The sequence below is a fragment of the Trichomycterus rosablanca genome, chromosome 7, assembly GCF_030014385.1.
Source record: "Trichomycterus rosablanca isolate fTriRos1 chromosome 7, fTriRos1.hap1, whole genome shotgun sequence".
NCBI lineage: Eukaryota > Metazoa > Chordata > Actinopteri > Siluriformes > Trichomycteridae > Trichomycterus > Trichomycterus rosablanca.
The window spans coordinates 29483405-29509930 of NC_085994.1; the positions used below are offsets into that span (position 1 = coordinate 29483405).

The following is a 26526-nucleotide window of genomic DNA, read 5'->3' on the forward strand; positions in this document are numbered from 1 at the left end:
CTTAAGTGTTTGTAATTAAAGTCAAATGAGACGTTTTGATACATCATAATGGTCTGGGATCGTTTTTTTGTATTTTCCTATCTGAATAAAATCAAACTAGTACTTTGTATGTTTGTAAATTTCTTATTTAATTGGTAAGGAGAACAAGGTTGCTTCTAAAATAAAAATAAACAGCAACAAAGAATATGCACTGATCAGCCATAACATTAAAACCACCTCCTTGTTTCTACACTCACTGTCCATTTTATCAGCTTCACTTACCATATAGAACCATTTTGTAGTTCTACAATTACTGACTGTAGTCCATCTGTTTCTCTACATACCTTTTTAGCCTGCTTTCACCCTGTTCTTCAATGGTCAGGACCCACACAGGACCACCACAGAGCAGGTATTATATAGGTGGTGGATGATTTTCAGCACTGCAGTGACAATGACATGGTGGTGGTGTGTTAGTGTGTGTTGTGCTGGTATGAGTGGATCAGACACATCAATGCTGATGAAGTTTTTAAACACCTCAGTGTCACTGCTGGACTGTGAATGGTCCACCAACCAAAAAACAGCGCCGTGTGGGCAGTGCCCTGTGACCACTGATGAAGGTCTAGAAGATTACCAACTCAAACAGCAGCAATAGATGAGCGATTGTCTCAGACTTCACATCTATATCTAGTGGACACGGTATTTAAAAACTCCAGCAGCGCTGCTGTGTCTGATCCACTCATACCAGCACAACACACACTAACACACCACCATGTCATTGTCACTGCAGTGCTGAGAATCATCCACCATCTATATAATACATGCTCTGTGGTGGTCCTGTGGGGGTCCTGACCATTGAAGAACAGCATGAAAGGGGGCTTACAAAGCAGGCAGTGAAACAGATAGACTACAGTCAGTAATTGTAGAACATCAAAGTACTTCTATATGGTCAGTGAAGCTGAGTGTAGAAACAAGAAGGTGGTTTTAATGTTATGGCTGATCTGCTTAACCATTGCAAAGTACTGAGTATATAATGCAAATCTGATATATTACTGTTTCATTGGAATTTTTTTTACCCACATTTGTATTGTAAATGTAGGGCATGCATGGTATTGCTTTGCCAGTACAGATGGGCATGTTTCATCAATGAGTTCTAATTATATTTCGCTAAAAATAGGCAAATGAGGATTGGAGGGGTGGAAAAAAAGAGTGAAAGAGTGAGAAAAAAGGCAGTGTGCTATGATAACAAAGGCACAAAGCACCAGCCAGAAACAAAGAGGTATTGTCTGTGTCTTCTGTCTCCTTATGTCTCTGCCATGATCAAATGCATGTTAAGGTCTTGATTAAAATATTTTATAATAAAGAGCTTTCCTTCTCCTCTGGTTCATTATTCTCATACATGAATGGTGTTCATTACACAGATGGGGAGAAAAGAGAGAAAGAATGAGAATCAGGCACTGATGAGGAACTCTGTAATTAATCTTAATGGCTCTTTACTGCTCCAAGGTTCATTATGAATATCAAGCTAACACAATAAGCTATCTTTCTCCGTCATATTGATTATAAATTTACATACATTTAAAGCAGTTGGCTCTGTACAAAGAGCAAATCTGCATGTGCATGGTATTTTAACATTTTAACACACTTTGTTAACCACAAAATAAAACAGCGCTTGTGAATGTACACTCATGGTGCTTGGATCAGCAGGCATACACGTGGATGTATCCAAGCACTTATCTGTTTAGCACTGTGTCCTTGAGGAAAAGTGCCACTGTGCCCCTGAATGTGTCAGTTGGTGTGTGTCATGTTGTGTGATGGTATGTGCATTCTGGTATGTAAATATGAAAAGGCAGGACTGTGTAAAGAGGAAAACGTGTTACCCGTTCTTTAAGCATTCCCCTAGCACTGTCCCCAGTTATCATCCAGCTATTTTATTGTAATATCATCACTATGTGCTACTGTTGCATTGTGTTTGCTAGTCACAGAGCACCCACCAAATTACTTTGCACATGATCTTTTTTGCACTCACATAAAGACTTAAAGCAGTGATTTTACTTTCAGGCCACTGATTTATTTTTCTATATAATTTTGGATTATTTTTATTTAAAATAATAAAGACTGAAAGGCCAAGAAAACCTTTAAAATCTGATGAGTTCCTTAGAGTTTCTTCTTTGAGAGATCGGAAGAAGTCCAGCAAGGAGTTGGCTCATCATCAGGCAGCTTCATCGGGATGCCAAGTTGACCCTTTTACAGTCCAAAGAAGCTTGATCATGAATGATCTTTGAAAAGATGGCAGCCAAGAAACCACTTTTAGAGAAACTGGAACAGGGTGAAAAGGCTCAGATATGCTAAAGCTTACAAAGATCAAGATCAGTGGTACATAGTATTATGGAATGATGAATCTAAATATGACAGTGACAATATGTGAGAGGAAGAGTTGGAGAGAAATGGAATAATGAGGGCTTGCAGCTTTCAGTGAAACCTGGTGGAGGGTGTGTTCTGGTTTGGGGCTGTATTCCTGCCAGTGTTGTTGATATTATCTGAATTGATGGGATTATGAATGCTGAACAGTACAGACAGTACAGACAGTTTTTAATTCATCATGCCATTTTTTCTGGAAAGCACCAGATTGGGAATGGTTTTATTTTTCAGCATAACAATGATTGATCAGACTTGGAGAGAAAAACAGCTGAGATTCCAGACCTGAATATTTTAGATGCAGTGTGGGATCACCTGGACAGAGAATAAAATAAAAGACAGCCTAAATCTAAATACAGTATACTAGAAGATTACTTTGAAAGACCTCAGGACAGTCTCCCCAAAAGAGTTTAAGATGAGCGTAGTGGCAGCAGGTCACACTAAATACTGACTTTCGCCTTTTAGTTTTCAATTTTGTGTACATATCTCCTTTTTAATAGTTTTTATATTATTATGTTTTTCTATTTATATATCTCAATAAAGACACCAATAAATATGTATGGTCATTACAGCTTTGCTGAAATCTAGTGTTGTCCTTATTCATTCATTCATTTATTTCTTGTGTGTATGTCTCCAGGTTTAAGTATTCGTGGAGCACAGGAGGAGGACCCTCCCGATCCTCAGCTCATGCGTCTGGACAACATGCTGCTGGCAGAGGGAGTGGCTGGCCCAGAGAAAGGAGGAGGATCAGCGGCAGCGGCGGCGGCTGCAGCTGCCTCCGGCAGCCCCGCAGATAACTCCATCGAGCACTCGGATTATCGGGCCAAACTCTCACAGATCAGACAGATTTACCACACTGAACTGGAGAAATATGAACAGGTCTGTCCAAAAATTATAGATCAAACTCTTTCTTTCATGTAGAATCTGTCATATAAAAAGCCAAGAGCCGAACGTACTGACATGGATACCTGACTATGGGCATCAGCAAAACATGGAATTTGACCAGGAGTGTACACTGTAAAAAAATATTGTAAATTTAGTGTAATTTAATTTAATGGAGTTGCCAAACTGACAGTAAAACATTATAGTAAAAATGACAATAAAACATATAACTATAGCAAACAATTAGCTTATAAACCTGAACAAACGTAGCAACATCTAAACATAAACTTCTGGCTTGTGGGTGGTAAGAAATAGCAGACAAATATCTTTAAATTAACTATACTAAAACAAAAGCAGTAATAATAACAACACAATCAGTTAAAGTGTATACTAACGTTCTCAAAAGAACCCCTCAACACACCGCTACCGTTATATAGCACTATTAACAACTTAGCTCTCGAAACCAAATAACGCCAAATTAACACTAATTAAAAAGAATTAATGAAAAAATTTACACATAAAGTATCAATTATTCACTTTTTTTAAGTATTTCACCTCATATACGCACCGCGTTTTAAATAAAAATTGCGATTCAACCACCTCAACTGTCAAGGCACATTTGAATAGTCCCGATATAAAAATGAATATTTTTGTTTCCTAAACCACGGTTTACCACATGAATATAGACATACATTGGACCCTTGAGTTACGAACGGTTTACCATACCAACATTTTTGGTTACGAACGATCTTTTTCAACTTAACATACGAACAAATTTCGGATTACGAACCGAAATTCACGAAACACGTGACGTCACGAACAAGTCACGAACCGTCTCTCTCTCTCTATATATATATATACAGTGAGTGAACATTCGGACAGCAGACGGTGTTTTTCCGGTGTTTTCTTTATATTTTGTAAAGTTCAATATTAAAATGTCCCCAAAGAAGCTGCAAAGAAAGAAAAATCTATTACTATTCGTTGTTGTATAATTACTCCTGCCAGTAGCTGTCACAGTGTATCAGACAGAGGGGACAGTGAGAGAGAGGAAGGAATTCGGCTCAGTAAAGTATTCTTTCTTTCATGTAATTACACCTACAAAATACAACACTATTGAAATAAAGAAGGAAATAATAGAGAAATATGAGAGTTATTGTTGTTTCTGGTAGATACATTTTATAAAAAAAGAAGGAAATGTATTATGGTGTATAGTACAGCACACGTACTGTACTGAAATGTGTGTTTTTATGTACAGTACTACTGTGTATTGTTGTTTATTATTGTTTATTACAGTATTATCTATTCTATAATTTAAGATTAAGGGAAAATATACTTGTATTTATAACAAAAAAGACATTGGAAAGGTTAGGTAAGGGGGGTTTGGGAGCTCTGGCACGGATTAATTTTATTTACATTATTTCTTGTGGGAGAAATACTGTAGGTTTAACTAACAAACATTTTGACTTAAGAACAGCCCTTTGGAACCAATTAAATTTGTAAGTCAAGGGTCTACTGTATTTTACTGTAAACTAAGGCACGCCCATATTTGGCCAAATATATACAGTATAATACTGTAAATGATAAAAACAGTATTTTACTGTGAAATATTTACTGTAAATTTACAGCATTTTTTTACAGTGTACAAATGAGTTTAAATAGACAAAATGTATTCCTAATTTTTATTCAGAAGACAATCATAAGTAATAAAAATTATTACACTATTTTAACAGTGTTTTATTTTTATTTACATAAAAGTTAATATAAAATTGGCTACTATTAATTTGGACTATTTCTATTTAGTCCAAGATTCATGAAAGCTTTAAAGTCATTAGTTTTTATAGTATAGGAAAAATACACTTTTTAAAAAAAATTTATGCTTAATAAAAAAAACAAAAACCTTTTGCTTAAAATCTGTTGTTTTTACTGATGAGGTTTAATTGCACAATTAAAAATTTAATTTTTATTTTTATTTTCTATTTTATTTGCATCTGCTGTGTGATTTTTTTTGTTATTATTATTTTTTAGCATTACCTTTAGTATTAAACACTATGTAATAGAATGCATACACCAGTTTGGCATTCTAATTAGTTTATATGCTTTAATGCCTCCTTCCAATTTATCTTTGATCAGTTTAAATAAGCTGTTATTGAGCTTTTAAAGAAAGCACTGTAACATGTAACTGCTTTAATTTATGTACACTGAATATGATTTTAATGTTAATATAATCAAATAACTGTTCCTACAACATTAAAGTAAAAATTTTAAGTTACTTTCAAGCCCAAGCTCCATTTTGATTGTCTAATTATATCCTCCCCAGGCATGTAACGAGTTCACAACCCATGTGATGAACCTGTTAAGGGAGCAGTCACGTACACGGCCCATCTCCCCCAAAGAAATTGAGCGTATGGTTGGCATCATCCACCGCAAGTTCAGCTCCATTCAGATGCAGCTCAAACAGAGCACCTGCGAAGCTGTCATGATCCTGAGGTCTCGCTTCCTTGATGCCAGGTCTGTTTTTGGGTGTGCGGTGTGCGGTTGTGAGTTCTTATTTATGTCTGGAAAAAAACACATGTTTTTTAAGCACCAAGCAGCTAAACTCAAATTTCAAATATTATTTAGTTGATTATATATTATATAATTCTTATATAATTCTTATCTATAATACTCACAACAATGACTGTCTAAACTGTAAGTGAAATTAGTAATTATGGTAAAAACTCAAAAACGCAACAAGTAAAAAAAAAACATGAATCTAATCATTGCAAAAATCTTAAGAAGGACTATCTTGTTGACTGTTGTTAAATTCATTTAATAATTATTTTATTAATTTGTTAATTCAAATTTTACTCCCCTTTACCAGAAAGCTTAAATTGTGAAAGACATGTATGCACAGTGTCAAAGCAACATTGAATTGGTTTAAATGATAAAATTGAGTATCCCAGTCTGTAAGTGTTCCAGTCAGATACCTGATCGTACTCTAATGTAGCAAGATCTCAAAATTGCTGTATACCACTTTTTATTGATTTGGCAATTATATCTGGGACAAAAGGGACTTGTTGATGCAAATAGGTGATAATAATAACACACTGAAAAATAATACTAATTAAAAACACCACAACATAAAAATGAACAATGGCTTTTTAATTAATAATATTATGGCAATTGTTGCTGCTACATATAAACCGATCAGCCATAACATTAAAACCACCTCCTTGTTTCTACACTCACTGTCCATTTTATCAGCTCCACTTACCATATAGAAGCACTTTGCAGTTCTACAATTACTGACTGTAGTCCATCTGTTTTTCTGCATGCTTTGTCAGCCCCCTTTCACCCTGTTCTTCAATGGTCAGGACCCCCACAGGACCACCACAGAGCAGGTATTATTTAGGTGGTGGATCATTCTCAGCACTTCAGTGACACTGACATGGTGGTGTTGTATCAGTGTGTGTTGTGCTGGTATGAGTAGATCAGACACAGCAATGCTGCTGGAGTTTTTAAACACCTCACTGTCACTGCTGGACTGAGAATAGTCTACCATCCAAAAATATCTAGCCAACAACGCCCCATGGGCAGCGTCCTGTGACCACTGATGAAGGTCTAGAAGATGAACAACTCAAACAGCAGCAATAGATGAGCGATCGTCTCTGACTTTACATCTACAAGGTGGACCAACTAGGTAGAAGTGTCTAATAAGAGTGGACAGTGAGTGGACACAGTATTTAAAAACTCCAGCAGCACTGCTGTGTCTGATCCGCTCATACCAGCACAACATACACTGATACAACACCACCATGTCATTGTCATTGCAGTGCTGAGAATTATTCACCACCTAAATAATACCTGCTCTGTGGTGGTCCTGTGGGGGTCCTGACCATTGAAGGACAAGGTGAAAGCAGGCTAAAAAAGTATGTAGAGAAACAGATGGACTACAGTCAGTAATTGTAGAACTACAAAGTGCTCCTATAGGGTAAGTGGAGCTGATAAAATGGACAGTGAGTTTAAAAACAAGGAGGTGGTTTTAATGTTATGGCTGATCAGTGTATATTTTTCATAATACAATACAAAATGCAGGTTCATCAATCACAAAAATTGAAAACTATGTTTTAAGGACAACAGTCTTAAAAGTAATAACAGCATTTGTCAAACATGGACAAACAACAGTAGCAAAAAGAAGAAGTGGTTGCGAGATGAAGGTTACTAATATAAATAGACAAAATACAATGCTGTATGCTGTGAGTTTCACGACGTGGAATTAATGGCTTGGGGTCTCTTCAGTAACCCTAAGTATAAAAAAATCATCAACATGCATAATTTATATGGACCCTGAATCCATTAAAGCATGCCATATTTTGTTTTAACTTTGTTTTAAATTAAAAAATTAAAAACTCTGGGCGCTCAGGTGGCGCAGTGTGATAAGTCGTTAGTGCCTCGGCTCTGCTACCGGTTGGCTGGGCGCCCTCTAGCAGGCATATTTGGCTAATGCCTGCAGCAGACAATTTGGCCTCCAGTCTTCTAGGGTGGGAAATGACCAGATTCAACAGAGGGGTGGGGCTGTGAAAGGAACCTGCTTGTCCAGGGTGCTTGCACAGTGGTGGAGGAGCGCAGATGTCGGGTGTGGCTTGCCGTGCACAAGCCGACCTCACACACAAATCCACCGATGTGTGGGAGTATAAGAACAGATCAGTAGACTGTGCACGCATTAAAGGGAGTGTGTGTCAGTCAAGACACCCTCTCCTTGGGCACCACTAGGGGTACCACCACCAGCATCAGATTGACTACGCTAAAAAAAAAAAAAAATCCCTTTAAATCAACATTTTTACTTTAGTTTCATTTTCCACTTTCATTGTTTTAGACCATTTAATTCTACATTGTATTTGATAGCTGTCCAGCTGTTTAAAGCTTTACAATATGATTCACGATAATGGGTTCACTATATGATTTTTTCCCTTTTTTTTTTCCAAACAAAATGAAATTAAAGACAAATTATGACAAAGTTTCCTTTTATTATTTCTCTTAAAAAAATAAAAGACTGTATTTGTGCTTATCTTTTATTTATCTAAATAATGAATGCCCTTTTATTTTTTAGGTAGGTACAAACTGCAAAACAATGCTGCACATTTCCCTTTTTGTGTAAAAAAAAAAGTATCCTCACATAAATTTGGCTGGAAAATTATGAACCTGGCAACCCTGTAGTGACATCAACCAGGCGAGGTGAATAGCGCAAGTGCCATCTGCTGTTTAAAGTGAATATCGATTCTTTATACATGTAAACCTATTTGAATCGTTACACATGTGAATCGTTTTTTAACTGGCTTGTGGTGCATCGTTACATCCATAGTAAACAAAGAACTTGATAATATAAGTCAGTCCTGTCAGGTTTAAATATTAATTATTAATATTAATTACTAAAAATCCAACTCACAAAAACCTTTTTTTCTTTAATACTGTGCCACACAAATGATCTAAATTAGACACATTTCTTCTGCTGTTTCTGACTAATTTTTTTAAATCTCATCCTAGACGGAAAAGACGAAATTTCAGCAAACAGGCAACAGAAATTCTTAACGAGTACTTCTACTCCCACCTCAGCAACCCCTATCCCAGTGAAGAAGCCAAAGAGGAACTGGCTAAGAAGTGTAGCATCACAGTATCCCAGGTAAGATTGGACATTGCATTGTTGTTAATTAGTACAACAAATTTTAAATAAAAAACTAAGGCATTTTGTTACTTTATTGTAAAAAAATTATATTTTAATAAATATAAAATAATAGTAATAGCCTACAATGACTAGTTATGAAAATAGAGTACCATCTATGTAAAAAAGAAAATTCAGCATGATCTTCAAAACATTAACTATGTGTACAATGTTATACACTGTCCCCTCCTTAACTATTGGCACGCATGGTAAAGATGAGTAAAAAAGGATTATAAAAAATGAACCTTAGGGTGAATTAGCTTAATGTCACACTGACAAAAATTATACAAATTCTAACTATGTATTGAAGTAGATTTTAAAGAAAAAAATACTTTTTTTTCCCTTTGATCAGAGTGTCGATAACTATATAAATAATATATAAATATATATACTCACCAACAATGTCCATATCTACTGTTATTTCAATAAATACTACAACTGTGACAACATGCAGAGAATATTAAAAAAGGCAAAGCAATCACAAAGAATCAAGGTTGGAGAGTTACAGAATAAAATAGCATCCTGGGGAAACGTTCACCTAACTTAACTTTCACCTAATCACAAACATAAGTGCCTGAAGTTTGCTAACTACTGCTGGGACAATGACTGAAATCATGTTCTATTAGCAGATGAAGCAAAAATGTTGCTATTTCTTAAAAAAAGATTCTAAGTGGTTTTGACATAAAAAGAACTATGATGACACCCACGCAGACATGGGGAGAACATGCAGACTCCACTCAGAAAGGACCCAGACAGCCCCTTCTGGTGATCGAACCCAGGGCCTTCTTGCTGTGAGGCTACCCACCGAGCCACCGAGCCGTGCCAAATAAAAATTTTCAAAATATCATATCATGTTTGTATCATTATCAAATGAACACAGGTCAAGTAAATTTACAAATCACTGCTTTCTGTTTTCTTTAATATTTTACATACTGTGCCACCATGATTTTGAGAGTTGAGGTTTGTAATTAATTAAAATAATACGACCATGAAAATCTAATTACGTTGCAATGCTATCCTCTACCTTTATCTCTAATTGGAATGATGTTGCCAACTCTGATGTTACTTCTGATAAGTCCTTGTACAAGGGTACTATTTATATATCACTGATACTTTTATATATTACTAAATTTTAAAGTCATTATTTTTGTTTTTAATATCTGTCATTTTGATAATTTTTTTCACTATTTTGATCAGATCAGGAGTTTTAATTTTGCTTTTAAGGCAATTAATTTGGAGCATTATGTATTTTGAGTATACATAAATAGGTAAATTTATATACTTAAAAATATTTCTCATAACAGAAGTTTTCTGTTTTGTTGTACAATGGCGCTCCAAATTGTGGTTAGGTACACCCTTTATGCTTTAATTATTCTTAAAAAATGTTTGGAGTTAATGTTTTAATTTTGCAATTTGAATGGGTTGGTATGGTTTTTAAAGCCACACACCTGGGTCTATAAGGGCGCCCACTATTTACATTGTTTTGTCTTAAAACCCAAACCCTGAAGTCTAAGGAACTGTCTATTTCGGTGATAAATTTGTTATATATTAGGGTAAGAATATACAGTGATATCTAAGAATTTGAGTGTTCCCATTTAAATCTAGGACCACAGTCATCAGTAATTTAGAAATGAAAAGGGTTTGGCACAACATTGAGCTATCTGGCCAAGTTGGTCATCCAGGCAAAAGGGCCTCGATTAAAGAGGTAAGAAAGTACCCACCGTTTACTTTAATAGAGCTCTAATCCTGTGCAGAGATGGGATTACCTATTGGACAGCCAACCATCCCTTTAGCACTTCATGAAACAGCCATTAATGGCAGAGTGCCAAGATAAAAGCCACTGAGTAAAAGGCAAATGAAAGCCCACTTAGTGTTTGCAGTTCTGCCATTTAGAAAATTTCATGCACCTTACATCACCTGGCTAATACGTTCCCTATAGTGAAACATGGTGGTGGCAGCATTATGGTATGGGGAGATTTTCATTGGCTGGGAATGACTGAGAAATTCAGCCAAATACAAAAGCATCCCTAAAGAAAACCCCCAGAGCACAAGAAAACTACTATGTGGGTAACAGAACAATACTGGTGTGGCTTTAAGGCAAATCTCTGAATGTTCTTGAATGGCCGAGCCAAGGCCCAGACCTAAACAGCACAGATCTGCAGATGGCAGTTAATAGATGCCTTCCAATCTAAGGAAGTGCCATGTGATAAACTAATGAAATACAGGTGTACAAAGCTTGTATGTCTTAGCATAATAGTGTGCATGTTTGGTATGTGTGTGGCAGTTCGTCAGAGCTAAGAGGCAAGATACATTGGTGGGTAGATAAAAAAGGCAGCGTAGCACTTAAACACCTGAAGGCAAGAGTGCTGTTCCACGTCTTTCCCCACAGACAAAAAATATTTAGTTCATCAAGCTGCATTTGTAGCTTTAATTGTGTCTGGTGTTAGCTTATATGACTCAGCATGTACTTCTGGAATTCTTTGCAATATGTAAATGTGATTTTTTTTTCTGTGGGGAGGGAGGTGGAGGGCATTTGGGGAGTCAGAAACTGTAAAAGCCGTTCTTTTTTGCCTTCAGGGGGTGGGAAGCACCATCACAGTGGCACAGGTATGTCCTGACTTCTCCTGTTCCACTCTTGTTGTAGTGTGTTCTGTTTTACTTTTTTTCCTTTATCTCAATGATATGTATTAACCAAATTTTAAAATGCATACAAATGAAATCATCACCCCCAACAACCTACCTGCACTACTCTGAGTTTTATATGTGCCATCAGTGCACAAGTAAATATGGTACATAATATGGTGCAAAAAATCTTGTTGTGTTTTAGTCACATCCATTGCTAAGAGATGTGATAAAGTTAAGTTACAAAATCAGTATATGTACAGTTTCAATACAGTTGCTTACAGTGTGGCCAAAAAGTATTTAATCAGCCACTGATTGTGCAAGTCCTCCTACTTAGAAAGATGAGAGAGGTCTGTAATTTTCATCATAGGTACACTTCAACTATGAGAGACAAAATGAGAAAAAAAAAAATCCAGGAAATCACATTGTAGGATTTTTAAAGAATTTATTTGTAAATTATTTGCACACACTGTAGCTGGTATTTTGGCCCATTCCTCCATACAGATCTCCTCTAGAGCAGTGATGTTTTGGGGCTGTCGCTGGGCAACACGGACTTTCAACTCCCTCCACAAATTTTCTATGGGGTTGAGGTCTGGAGACTGGCTAGGCCACTCCAGGACCTTGAAATGCTTTTTACAGAGCCACTCCTTCGTTGCCCGAGCGATGTGTTTGGGATCATTGTCATGCTGGAAGACCCAGCCACGTTCCATCTTCAATGCTCTCACTGATGGAAGGAGGTTTTGGCTTAAAATCTCACGATACATGGCCCCGTTCATTCTTCCCTTAACACGGATCAGTTGTCCTGTCCCCTTTGCAGAAAAACAGCCCCAAAGCATGATGTTTCCACCCCCATGCTTCACAGTAGGTATGGTGTTCTTGGGATGCAACTCAGCATTCTTCTTCCTCCAAACACGACGAGTTGAGTTTTTACCAAAAAGTTCCATTTTGGTTTCATCTGACCACATGATATTCTCCCAATCCTCTTCTGGATCATCCATATGCTCTCTGGCAAACTTCAGACGGGCCTGGACATGTACTGGCTTAAGCAGGGGGACACGCCTGGCACTGCAGGATTTGAGTCCCTCTCGGCGTAGTGTGTTACTGATGGTAGCCTTTGTTACTTTGGCCCCAGCTCTCTGCAGGTCATTCATCAGGTCCCTCCGTGTAGTTCTGGGATTTTTGCTCAACGTTCTCATGATCATTTTGACCCCACGGGATGAGATCTTGCGTGGGGCCCCAGATCGAGGGAGATTATCAATGGTCTTGTATGTCTTCCATTTTCTTACAATTGCTCCCACAGTTGATTTATTCACATCAACCTGCTTGCCTATTTTAGATTCACTCTTCCCAGCCTGGTGCAGGTCTACAATTTTCTTCCTGGTGTCCTTCAACAACTCTTTGGTCTTGGCCATGGTTGAGTTTGGAGTCTGACTGTTTGAGGCTGTGGACAGGTGTCTTTTATACAGATAACGAGGTCAAACAGGTGCCATTAATACAGGTAATGAGTGGAGGACAGAAGAGCTTCTTAAAGAAGAAGTTACAGGTCTTTGAGAGCCAGAAATCTTGCTTGTTTGTGGGTGACCAAATACTTATTTTCCACCATAATTTACAAATAAATTCTTTAAAAATCCTACAATGTGATTTCCTGGATTTTTTTTTCTCATTTTGTCTCTCATAGTTGAATTGTACCTATGATGAAAATTACAGACCTCTCTCATCTTTCTAAGTAGGAGAACGTGCACAATCAGTGGCTGACTAAATACTTTTTGGCCCCACTGTATATAAGACCACAAATAATTTTTTTTGGACATATGTACACCGACTAGGCATAACATTACGACCACCGACAGGTGAAGTGAATAACACTGTATTTCTCTGCTGGTCATGCTGGTGCCTCGAACAGACAGTATGAGTTGCTGTAGCTTAGCACCAAACACCTGAATGTTAGCTAAGTAAGAATTGTTATCATATGCTAACAATGTTTTATCCTCACCAGGGTCTCTGGTGACTGCATCCAATTTTTTGGTGTTTTGTATAGGGTCAATGAGGGCATGTCTAATAGCACACTTACTGCTTAATGAGTCTATGGACCCTGTAATTATTATTTGAATAGTCTTGGGGTGATGGACTTGATGGAATATTTACAACAATCAAACTGTTTAGTGCTGCATCCACCCTGATATCTGACCCCTCCTTCTCCCTCCATCCACCCCTTTCTTCTCTTTTAACTTAAGGTGTCCAACTGGTTTGGGAACAAGAGGATCCGTTATAAGAAAAACATAGGCAAGTTCCAGGAAGAGGCCAACCTTTATGCTGCAAAGACAGCTGTTAATGCAGCACATGCTGTGGCTGCTGCTGTACAAAACAGCCAGACTAACTCACCCACTACACCTAATTCTGGTAAGCATACAAGCATTTGGATCATCTTCCCCCATTACACCCTCTTCCAGATGATTTGCTCTTCTATGGACCAAATTGCTTGGCTGCAGTAACAGTTGTCTTAGCTCCTTCCAGACCATACAAGCTGAATGAGATTAGTAAAATCAAGCAGAAGTTTTGTATATGATGTAATTAAAAATAAGTCGAAGTTTAATTTTCTGTAATTCTGTGCATAGTACAACCCCAAATCAGAAAAAGTTGGGACAGTATAGATAATGCATAGATATGCAAATAAAATAAATGTAAGTTTCTTACATTTACTTTGACTTTTATCTGATTGCAGACAGTTTGAACCTGAGATATTTCATGTTTTGTCTGCTTAGCTTCATTTCATTTGTTAATATACCTCCATTCCTGGATTTTAGGCCTGCAACACATTCCAAAAAAAGTTGGGACGGGGGCAATTTAGGGCTAGTAATGAGGTGAAAAAATTAAATAATGATGTGATTCCAAACAGGTGATGTCAACAGGTGATTGTAATCATGGTTTGGTACAAAAGCAGCACCAAGGAAAGGCTGAGTCTTTGATGAGCAAAGATGATCAAAGGATCTCCAGTTTGTTAACAAATGTGTGAGAAATTGATTGAAATGTTTAAAAACAATGTACCTCAAGGAAAGATTGGGAAGGATTTCCATATTTCTTCTTCTACAGTGCATAATATCATTAAACCATTCAAGGAATCGGGAGGAATTTCAGTGCATAAAGGCCAAGGGTGCAAGCTTAAGCTGAACGCCCGTGATGTTCGATTCGATTCTTCTGACTTTGTCAGGCACTACAATACGGAGTTACATGCACAAATACCACTTAAAACTTTACTGTGCAAAAAAGAAGCCTTATGTTAACCATGTCCAGAAGTGGTGTCGACTTCTCTGGGCTCGGAGGCATCTAGGATGGACCATCACACAGTGGAAACGTGTATTGTGGTCAGATGAATCAGCATTCCAGGTATTTTTGGAAAAGATGGACGCCGTGTGCTCCGGACCAAAGACAAAAAGTCCAAAAACCAGGGTCTGTTATGGTATGGGGCTGTGTCAGTGCCTTTGGAAAAGGTCTTTTACACTACTGTGATGGCAGCATTAATGTAGAAAAGTACATTGAGATCTTAGAGCAACATATGCTGTCTTCAAGACGTCATCTTTTCCAGGGACGTCCATGTATTTTTCAACAAGACAATGCAAAACCACATGCTGCACACATTACAAAGGCATGGAGATGCAGGCATGCAGAAGAAGAGGGTACGGGTACTGGACTGGCCTGCCTGCAGTTTTGACCTGTCCCCAATAGAGAATGTGTGGAGAATTTTAAAGCGAAAAACGTGACAACGACGACCCTGTACTGTTGCACATCTTAAGACGTGTTTGCAGGAAGAATGGGACAAAATAAAAGCTGAAACACTAAATCACTCGGTCTCCTCGGTACCAAAACGTCTTTTAAGTGTGGTGAAATTTGTGGTAAATGCTTTACTGTCCCAACTTTTTTTGGAATGTGTTGTAGGCCTGAAATGCAGGAATGGATGTTTATTAATAAATGAAACTGAGCAGATAAAACATGAAATATTCAGGTTCAACCTGTCTGCAATCAAATAAAAGTCAAAGAAAATGTAAGAAACTCTGTGTTTTTTTAAAATTATTGTTTGCATTTTCCATGCTGTCCCGACATTTTCTGATTTGGGGTTGTAACAAAATCTCTATATTCAAAAACAGTCTAAAGTAAAATGAAAGGATATCAAGGTGGAATTGATATGCAAGTATTTCATTTAGACACAAAAACACATTAAGCAGAGTCCCTAAGGCGTGTTGGTGATTTAAGATTTAAAGGGCTCCACTTTTTCTTGCACCCAGGATTCCAGATGAAAGATGAAGAATTTCAGCTGGACTCTGCAGAGAACAAAAACAATCTATTAACCAACATGTTTACTGGTACTGAACTTTTCCATCAGCTTCTTTCTTTCCTTGTTATTATTGGCATATGATCCCTTACACAGTAGTTCATTAGAGTAGCAAGTAATGTGAGACCTTGTAGAGTGTGGACTGGTATTTCCATGCTCAGTCTCTGTGTGTCATGTGATGTTTTTGTGTATGTATTAATGTATTTCATTTTTAAACAGTTGATGTACACCGATCAGCCATAACATTAAAACCACCTCTTTGTTTCTACACTCACTGTCCTTTTTATCAGCTCCACTTACCATATAGAAGCACTTTGTAGTTCTACAATTACTGACTGTAGACCATCTGTTTCTCTACATACTTTTTTAGCCTGCTTTCACCCTGTTCCTCAATGGTCAGAACCCCCCACAGGACCACCACAGAGCATGGTGGTGGTGTGTTAGTGTGTGTTGTGCTGGTATGAGTTGATCAGACACAGCAGTGCTGCTGGAGTTTTTAAATACCGTGTCCACTCTATTAGACACTCCTACCTAGTTGGTTCAGCTTGTAGATGTGAAGTCAGAGACGATCGCTCATCTATTGCTGCTGTTTGAGTTGGTCATCTTCTAGACCTTCATCAGTGGACACAGGACGCTGCCCACGGGGCGCTGATGGCTGGATATCTTTGGTTGGTGGACTATTCTCAGTCCAGCAGTGATAGTGAGGCGTTTAAAAACTCCAGCAGCAGCTCTGCTGTGTCTGATCCTTTCATACCAGCACAACACACACTAACACACCACCACCATGTCAGTGTCACTGAAGTGCTGAGAATGAGCCACCACCCAAATAATACCTGCTCTGTGGTGGTCCTGGGAGAGTCCTGACCATTGAAGAACAGCATGAAAGGGGGCTAACAAAGCATGTAGAGAAACAGATGGACTACAGTCAGTAATTGTAGAACTACAAAGTGCTTCTATATGGTAAGTAGAGCTGATAAAATGGGCAGTGAGTGTAGAAACAAGGAGGTGGTTTTAATGTTATGGCTGATTGGTGTATATTATAGTATTATAGTATAGTTCATAAACCAATTGTCCCTCTATCTTTTTTTGTTCCTTCGGTTTTGCTTCACTGCATTGTGCTTTCTAACCATTTGTGCGTGGGGTGAAGTATGTGTGCACCTGTGTTTGTCATTGTGTGCCTGTGTAAATTGCTCTTTTTCTCTCTACAATTTTATTGTTATTCCACCACTTACATCTTTCCTTTTCAGGTTCGTCAGGTTCTTTTAACCTCCCAAACTCAGGGGACATGTTCATGAGCATGCAGAATCCGAATGGGGATTTATATCAAGGGGCACAAGTTGGAGCCAATGTGCAGTCTCAGGTAGGCTTAATGTACAGTGACTGGGTCTGTATACCAGTTTAAAAACCTGCTAGCTATCCAGCCATCCACAGTTTAACATTAAACTAGTATTTTAAAGCTAATCACTTTAAATTATACCCCCTCCCAAATCTCCTTGTAGCAAAACAATATTAATTGTTCATGACTGATGGATGGGCTATGAAGGACCATATAAACAATGCCAAATTGCCCTCTAATGAATTGTTATCATGGCCCACTGTGGCCTATAAAAGCAGATCCTAATTAGGTATGTAGTCAGCTAGTAAATTGATCCTATGTCTGGACAGACCCCATTTTGTACTTGATGCTTAAATGCATTTGGCTCTGACTTGAGCTCTTGGGTTGGTACTGGGTGTATGTAACTGTACTCCGTGTTGTTTGATGTCTCTGTTTTAATGTGTTTTTTTTTAGTTATATTTACTTATTCAGTTTGTAGTAGTATTACTAATATTACTAAAGTACAATTTAGTATATACGCTGATGTTAACATTGATTTTATATTATTACTCTCAAAATGCTGCATACCAATTGCTGTCTTTAGAATAGTTTCTGTATAATAGGGCTCAACAGTGACACAATTTATTACATAAACAGCAAAATGTATTTACTCCCTTATAGAATTGGTACAAAACCTTTCCATCCATGTAAACCGCTTTTACATAATACACTTTACTTTGCTCACTTTTTAAACAGCCTTGATTCAGGGACCTTTCCATATCTTATTTATTACAACCCCATATCAGAAAAAAACCTGAGACAGTATGCAGTGTTTCTTACATTTACTTTGAATTTTATTCCAATGCAGACATTATGAACCCATGATATGTCATGTTATGCCTGGTCAGCTTTATTTTATTTGTTAATGTACATCCAATCCTACTTTTCAGGCCTGCAATACATTCTAAAAAGAGTTGGGATGGTAAAGCATTTACCACTTTGTAATGTTGCCATTCCTTCTCACACCACTTAAAAGACAGTTTGGCTCCGATGATACCAAGCGATGAAGTGTTGTAGGTTTTGTTTTGTCCCATTTTTCCTGTTAACACATCTTAAACTGTGCAACAGCATTGGGTTGTCATTGTGGCATACTTTATTTCAAAATTGTCCACACATTCTCTATCGGAGACAGGTCAGAACTGCTGGCAGGACAGTCCAGGATCCATACCCTCTTTCTCCACAGCCATGCCTTGTATGTATTTGGCATGTGGTTTTGCATTGTCTTGTTGAAAAATGCATGGGTGCCCTTGAGAAAGATGTTGTGTTGAAGGCAGCATATGTTGCTCTAAGATCTCAATGTACTTTTCTGCATTAATGCTGCCATCACAGAGGTGTTAATTACCTTTGCCAAATACACAGACAGCCAATTCTATGACAGACCCTGGCTTTTGGACTTTTTGCTGTCAACAGTGTAAATGATCCTTTTTGTCTTTGGCTCAGAGCACATAACATTCATTTTTTCCAAAAAAAGATCTGGAATACCGGTTCGTCTGTCTACAATACACGTTTCTGCTGTGTGAGGGTCCATCCCAGATTCATCTGAGTCTAGAGAACTCAATGCTGCTTCTGGACATGATTAACATAAGGCTTCTTATTTGCACAGTAGTGCAAAGTGGCATTTGTGCATGAAACTCTGTATTATAGTGCTTGACAAAGGTTTGCAAAAGTAATTCCTTGCCCATCAGCCATGTCTACAGTGCTAAGGGATCGAAGATCATGGGTGATCAGCTTAAGCTTGTGCCCATGTTATTTACGCACTGAAATTCTCCAGATTCATTAAATTATTTAATGACATTATGCACTGTAGAGGGAGAAGATTACTTCTAGTCTTTATTTGAGGAACTTTGTACAAAAGCCTTTTGTGGATACTGCTTTTGTACAAAACCATGATCACAATCACCTGTTGGCATCAACCTGTTTAAAATCACATAATCATATAGTTTTTTTAATTACCAGTCCTAAATTGTCCCAGTCCAGACTGTTTTAGAATTTGTTGTAGGCCTGAAATGCAGGAATGGATGTATATTAACAAATAAACCAGACAAAACATGAAATGTCTTGGGTTCATACTGCCAGTGAAATAAAAGTAAGTTTAAGAAAGCACTAGTTTTTTATTTGCGTTGCCCATATCAACTTTTGCTGTTTGGGGTTGTAATTAATTAACTAGCAAATTTAATGAATTAAATTATGCCAGCAAAGTTCAAGTCATATCACAAAACCAAAGTCAACATGTATATTTGACTGCAGAATAGCCTGCAACTGTTTTGACCATACAAAATAAATATGGATATACCACAGCATCTATTTATTAACATATCAGTTAAATCTGTATTCTGAATATGATGGAGAAAAATATGATAGAGCATTTAAGTTTGGTGAACAAAAACAATGGCTTTAATGGCAATAGGAAAGGCAGTTCACTTTTACCCTCATTGTTAATTAAGTTGTAAAAATGGTAGACAGCTGTAGCTTACAATATCAATTATAAACAACAAAGTATTTACCAGCTAAGAAACATGATACATATTGGAACTTGAAAGAACAACGATAAAGGCAAATGCATCAGTTGTCTTTAAACACAATGATCAAATGACTGAAGTTGGAAGTTGAAGATGGACAATAAAACATGAAGAATACTTATGCCTTTAAATGTTGTTGCTAGGTGTTTGAGAGCTCCCTGGACAAAAAAGAAAAGAAACAAAAGGATCCTTGACAAAATCAATCCTTACCTTTCACTTAGACCAGATAACCTTATGGAAGTTCTCTTATTTTAAACACATTATAAGAAGAACAAATTTAACTGAAAATGTTATTGGGCTTGGAGCAGTAAAAGGGAAAAGGGAAACAAATAAGTAGTTACACGATTCAAGAATAAAATCTAATGAATTATAAACAAGTCATTAAAAACCTACAGACAGGATATTTTAGACTACTACTACTACTACTACTACTAAGCTTCTAAAAACGTGATCCGCCATTGTTCACTAAATTGGAGAATAAAGTTTGATAAATTTCAAATTTTATTTATTTAATAAGCTACATTTAAACCCCCCATTTAAGTCCCACCGCTCACAAAAATAGCAGTGGTATGTATACAAATAAGATCTTTTTTCAGTCTATTAAAATGCTTATCAAAAATATAATCTTAGTGGAATGTTAGTTATCTAATCACAGCTTGTATTTTTTACTTCTGTCAGTCTGTTCATTTATCTCTTTTTCTGTTTAGATATCAATGTCTGATGTGTACTGGCATAAGTTATTTTGATATTGTGTGTGTTTATTGGGCAGTAAGTTGTCAGGCTTGATTTCCTATTGTGTACTCTCTAGGTGGATACCCTGCACCATGTTATCAATCAGACAGCAGGATACAATGATGATCTTGGGAGGAATGCCTTGTATAGTCCACATGGTCTTAATGTAAGTGGACAATAACACTTTTTTTTTTTAGATCATACATGCTTTTTACTTTAATTCCTGTTAAGGTACCAGTTTAGGGTACAATATGCCTTAATATGATTTTGGTTTGATTTAATGATTTGTGAAAATAAAACTGCCATCATTAGCCTCATGGTTTTTAATATATGCAAACAACTTACTGATGCATTACAGAAACATGAATCCTTGAAGCATTTTTTTGTTTGTTTTTTTCATTGTGTGTGTGTCAGTAAACGTACAAAGAAGATGTATGTTATGTTAGTCATGTAATTTCAGTAATCTATTGTAAACCTGTTACTTTACATCAACAACATGGTTGGAACTCATACTTCTTTGTCAAAAAATCTCCAATTGAAATGATTTTTAATTTAATTTTGGATTATTGGAAAATGACAAAAATTACATGATCAAAAATTCATGTAGTAACTTTTTTTAAGATTATTTGTCTGAAGAAAAGAAAAAGAAAGTTAATGAAAGTTGACCGTATTGTCCTATTTTGTTTTGGTACTTTAGTAATGAATATAATAATCTTGACAAGTTTTACACAATTTGTTCAAGTAAATTAGCATTAATTATCATCTAAAAACCAAAAAAAACCTGTTTGTCATATATTACAAGGTTCAGTAGTTTATATAAACTAGGAAATACAGTAGTACCGTGTAACAACGCCCGTCGTTGAGAAATTTGTACCCTTAAACTCAACCTTTCCCTTAAACTCAACATATTCAGTTTGTTTAAAATTTTTTTTATTTATTTAATTTCAAATTAACAATGAAGAGTCAGTCTGGAATAATCGTCAGATGTCTGTGTTTATCTGGATTTTCCTAACTGTTTCACTTTTAAACTTGTGTTAAAAATCAGCTCTTTATTTCGGTGTTTTTATATTATATTTGTGTTATTTTCAGTGTATAAGTGTCAAAAACAACCCCATTATTTTACATTAGCCTAAAATATATGCAGTTCCACAGGACCATGGAATGCATTAACAGGTTTCCCATACATCCTTATGGTAAAAAATACCTTAAAACTCAATGTTTTTAAAACTCAGTCCCAGAACTAATTAACGTTGAGTTTCAAGGTACCACTGTATATTAAAAAAATCCAAACAAATATAAAGCATTATTGCATGTATAGATGTGTTATGAATTTTTTAAGATAATGAAAAATGACAGCGTGGAGGCTTGAAGTCTTTTTTAAACATACATTTGTTTTATTATTCTCAATGTTTTATGTAGTCTAATAGGCCAATGTGTTAGATAAGTTAAAATCTGCTTTGTGTTTAATCTTACAATGCTTTTGAAAACAAACTAATTTATATTTAAATTTAGATTAATGTTTGTACACTGAATCACTTTGTTGAGCTATCATATGTTTGGCTTTATCAGCATTATGCCCCATTTGCTTGAATATAGAAACCACATTATGGCAAGTGTCTACAATTTGAATGTGTGGTTAGGTTTTTGTAAAAGTAGGACACGACCATGGCACTGTAACAGTGGAGAATGTTCAGACAATGTGTGTCATCTTGCGTTTTGTCATAGTCTTTGTGGCCTGCAGCAGTGTAGCTGGAGTGTCATGCTCTTGCATGCCTGAATTACACTTGGACACTTACTACCTCATCCACTTTCTCACTCTAGCGCAGAGCTTGGGTCACAGTTCACTGCATTAGTCCATCAATGCTACCACAAAAGGTGTGTGTGTGTGTGTTTGTGTGTGTGCGTGCTACTAGGCATGCATCAACTGCCCCCTCCTCACTTTGCTATCAAACAGCAAAACAAAGGTGATGTCAAGCTGGCTGGTATCACTAGATGAGGAGGATAGAGAAAAAAGAGAGAGAGAGAGAAAGAGAGAGATAGGATGGTAGTCAGAGGATGATCCATGTCACAAGGGCTGTAGAGATTTCCTCATAATGCTCCTATTTCAGTCCCAGCCCAGACAGTATGGCTGGAAAAGGCCGAATCAATTTATTTATTGACCTATTCCAGGAACTCTAAATCAGCAAAGTACTAATTTCACCGCAGAGCATTTCTTCCCCAAACACTCACATTCTCTCTCTCTCAGATATATGGACCAAAAACACACTCCCTGCATTTGTACAGTAAAACAGATAGATAGCAATGCACATCTTAAATGAATTAGCATAGGCTAACCTTTTTGCCATGGTAACCGCTAAATGAAAAAAAAAAAGGTTTGGGTCGGCAGAAACACTTTCCAGGGAAGGCTAGTCTCTGCCAGAAGCAATTCGCCACATTCATAAGCACTCGGGCAAGCTGAGTGGAGAAAAAGGCCTCCACCGTCAATTTCACTCATTATCCTTTTTCCCCCACACACACTCAGCTCCTGACAGACATCAAAATATATAACGACAAGCTGTTGGCCCACTGCAGAGATCTGATTAGACTTTGATTTCAGAAATCACTCCCATTAGCAGCAAATGTTAAAGCAAATTTGTGTTCAGAGACACAGAAAGGCAGCTGAGAAATGGAGACTTAGTAAAAATCAGCATGAATGAGCCCAGTGGCTTGAATTTCTCATGAACAGGCATCTCTCACATAATGTGTGCTGGTATTATAGTCTATATTTCTATATTATTATAGAGATAATAGTACACAATAGTAATATACATCGATCAGACATAACATTAAAACCACCTCCTTGTTTCTACACTCACTGTCCATTTTATCAGCTCCACTTACCATATAGAATTAAGTTCTGCAGTGTAGTTCTACAGTTACAGTAGGCCTACTACATACTTTTTAGCCTGCTTTCACCCTGTTCCTCAATGGTCAGGACCCCCACAGGACCACCACAGAGCAGGTACTATTTAGGTGGTGGATCATTCTCAGCACTGCAGTGACACTGACATGGTGGTGGTGTGTTAGTGTGTGTTGTGCTAGTATGAGTGGATCAGACACAGCAGTGCTGCTGGAGTTTTTAAATACCGTGTCCACTCACTGTCCACTCTATTAGACACTCCTATCTAGTTGGTCCACCTTGTAGATGTTAAGTCAGAGACGATCGCTCATCTATTGCTGCTGTTTGAGTTGGTCATCTTCTAGACCTTAATCAGTGGTCACAGGGCGCTGCCGGCTGGATATTTTTGATTGGTGGACTATTCTCAGTCCAGCAGTGACATTGAGGTGAAAAACTCCATCAGCATTGCTGTGTCTGATCCACTCATACCAGCACAACACACACTAACACACCACCACCATGTCAGTGTTACTGCAGTGCTGAGAATAATCCACCACCCAAACAATACCTGCTCTGTGGTGGTCCTGACCATTGAAGAACAGAGTAAAAGGAGCTCAAAAAGTATGTAGAGAAATAGATTGACTACAGTCAGTAATTGTAGAACTACATAGTGCTTCCATATGGTAAGTGGAGCTGATAAAATGGACAGTGAGTGTAGAAACAAGGAGGTGTTTTTAAGGTTATGGCCGATCAGTGTATTATTTGTAAATTACTTTTGCCGTATCTTAACTGTGTGTAATTCCAAACATATTGATGTGATTCCCATCATTTATTATTCTGTCACTCGCCTACTTGAAACAATCATTTTTAAATGATTATTTCTATTTTTCTGGTCTAGGGTAATGGGAGATGGCAAGATGTGATGACCCCATCTTCAGTGATCTCCCCTACAGAAGGCCCTGGTAGTGTGCACTCTGATACCTCAAACTAATTTTTTCACTGACATAGCCCTTTCCCAAATTATGGGCACACCAGAGACCCATGGACTGATCAAACAGAGCAGAACAAACCAAGCTGTATGTATCCTACCTAAACCTCCACAAATCATTATGTTCTTTGTAAGTGGCGTTCATCATTATGCTAAGTCATGTTGGTATCTTACAAATTAAGGATTCTGGTTTTAGTAATTCATGTTTTGCACATTGTTTTGCTTTATTTAGTTCTAAAATAAACATTACCATATTTTGTGTGGAATACACAGCCTTTTTTATCGTTTAGTCTTTACTGGGAATGAGCATCAAAATACAAACCTCACTTCCAGAAAGTGTTTCCAGGAAAATCTGTAATTTGTTAATTCACTCAAACCTTAATTAAGAAATTAAGAGAAGGCCGCTCAGGTGGCGCAGCGGTAAAAACACATGCTGGGACACCAGACCTGGGCTCTCAAATACATCATATCGAGTCTCAGCTCTGCCCGCCGGCTGGGATGAGCAGCCACATGAACAACGATTGGCCTGTTGTTCATACAGAGGTGGGATATTAAAGCCGGATAGGGACTCTCTCATAACTAATGCAATTACGACCTTTGCTGGCTGATTGATGGCGCCTGCACAGAGATGGGAAAAGAGTGCCGTCAGGGTGTGTCTCTCCGTGCACAGTGCTGATCTGCACTGCGCTTGTCAAAGTGTAGGTGACAAAATGCATACGGCTGCTGCCCACGTGTCAGAGGGGGCGTGAGTTGGCTTCATTCTCCTGAATCAGAGCGGGAATCGGCATTGGTGGAGAGGAAGCATGATGCAATCGGGCACTAAAAGGGAGAAAAAGGGGAGAAAACAAAATATTAAAAAATTAATTAAGAAAAGATTTTCAGTGTTTTAATGGCAGTTTTATTTGTTAAATATGAACTAATTTAGAAATTGAAGCCTGCAACACACCCAATAAAGCTGGGCATTTTTATCACAAAGTCACAACTTCATTTCTTTTTATTATACTTTTTAATTGTTGGGGAATTGTAGATAATAATTCTTGCAGTGATAGTATGAACTGCAGATGGTGAAATACCTAAATTCTATCTTGTGCTACGAAACATTGTCTTTTAACTGAACTCTCTCATAAAGTTTGGCACAAAGTGCTGATCCATGATCCCTTATATTTTTTTTTTCTCCCAATTTTTTACCGCGTCCAATTGCCTGATTGCGTCACGCTTCCTCTCCACTAATGCTGACCCCTGCTCTGATTTGAGGAAAATTAAGCTAACCCATGCCCCCCTGAAATGTAGGCAGCAGCCATCTGCATTTTGTCACCCATACTAGGCGAGTGCATATATGCGAATCAGCCTTGTGTACGGAGAGACACACCCTGATCCACACTCTTTCCCCGCCTCTGTGCAGGCGCCATCAATCAGCCAGTAGAGGTCGTAGTGCATCAGTTACAAGGAGTCCCTATACGGCTTAATTTCCCACCCCTATATGAAAAACAGGCCATTGTTAATGTGGCCAGATGGCAGAGCTGAGATTCGATACGATGTATTCGAAATCCCAGCTGTCCCAGCTTTGTTGAGTGGGTTGCAGGTGTCACATTCTGCTGTTTTGTATGTTTATATTTATCAGTTGAATAAGACTGCAAGTGATTTAACAAACTACATTTTTAATTAGAAATAATTTACTACATTAATTGTACAGGGCTAATATTCTACAAAAGGCAGCTTTGGAGAATTTAGAGATTATTCGCATTTTATTGTTTGTTATTTTCTCTCAAATAACATTAACAAATCTTAATAAAATAATAATAATAATAGTAATAATAATAACAATAATAATGCTTATCGTTATGATTATGATCCCTATTATTAGTTATTATTATTTAAGCAAATTATTATTTACTCTAGTCAGATTATTGTTTCTTATCACATTATGTGAATTACGTCTTACAATATATGAGACATGTTTTTATAAATTCAGCAATGGCTGTAATGGTTAAGTCAAAGTCTTAAAACTCATCTTGGCCTGTTAGGTCTCAATTCAGTGACTAAACACAAAAACCTTTCTTGTATATAACATAGCTTTACATTTAAATCTTTCATATTTAATATTTTTAATA

The 26526-nt window shown here is 37.2% G+C and overlaps 1 protein-coding gene across 6 annotated transcripts in view; it reads left to right on the plus strand.

Moving 5' to 3' along the window:
* Window positions 1-24591, plus strand: part of pbx3b (pre-B-cell leukemia homeobox 3b) — a 117774-nt gene extending 93183 nt beyond the window's left edge. For 2 of the 6 annotated variants that reach the window (XM_062998565.1, XM_062998566.1), the window contains exons 4-11: window positions 3032-3273; window positions 5594-5784; window positions 8800-8935; window positions 11552-11581; window positions 13831-13996; window positions 15877-15954; window positions 20626-20715; window positions 24326-24411. In XM_062998565.1, coding sequence (XP_062854635.1) covers window positions 3032-3273; window positions 5594-5784; window positions 8800-8935; window positions 11552-11581; window positions 13831-13996; window positions 15877-15954; window positions 20626-20672 — 890 coding nt within the window. In that variant the 3' untranslated portion in view covers window positions 20673-20715; window positions 24326-24411. Of the gene's footprint in view, window positions 1-3031; window positions 3274-5593; window positions 5785-8799; window positions 8936-11551; window positions 11582-13830; window positions 13997-15876; window positions 15955-17170; window positions 17284-20625; window positions 20716-24325 lie in introns of all 6 variants that reach the window. The other 4 variants (XM_062998570.1, XM_062998568.1, XM_062998567.1 and 1 more) reach the window with 4 other exon arrangements.
* The last annotated feature ends 1935 nt before the right edge of the window (window positions 24592-26526 follow it).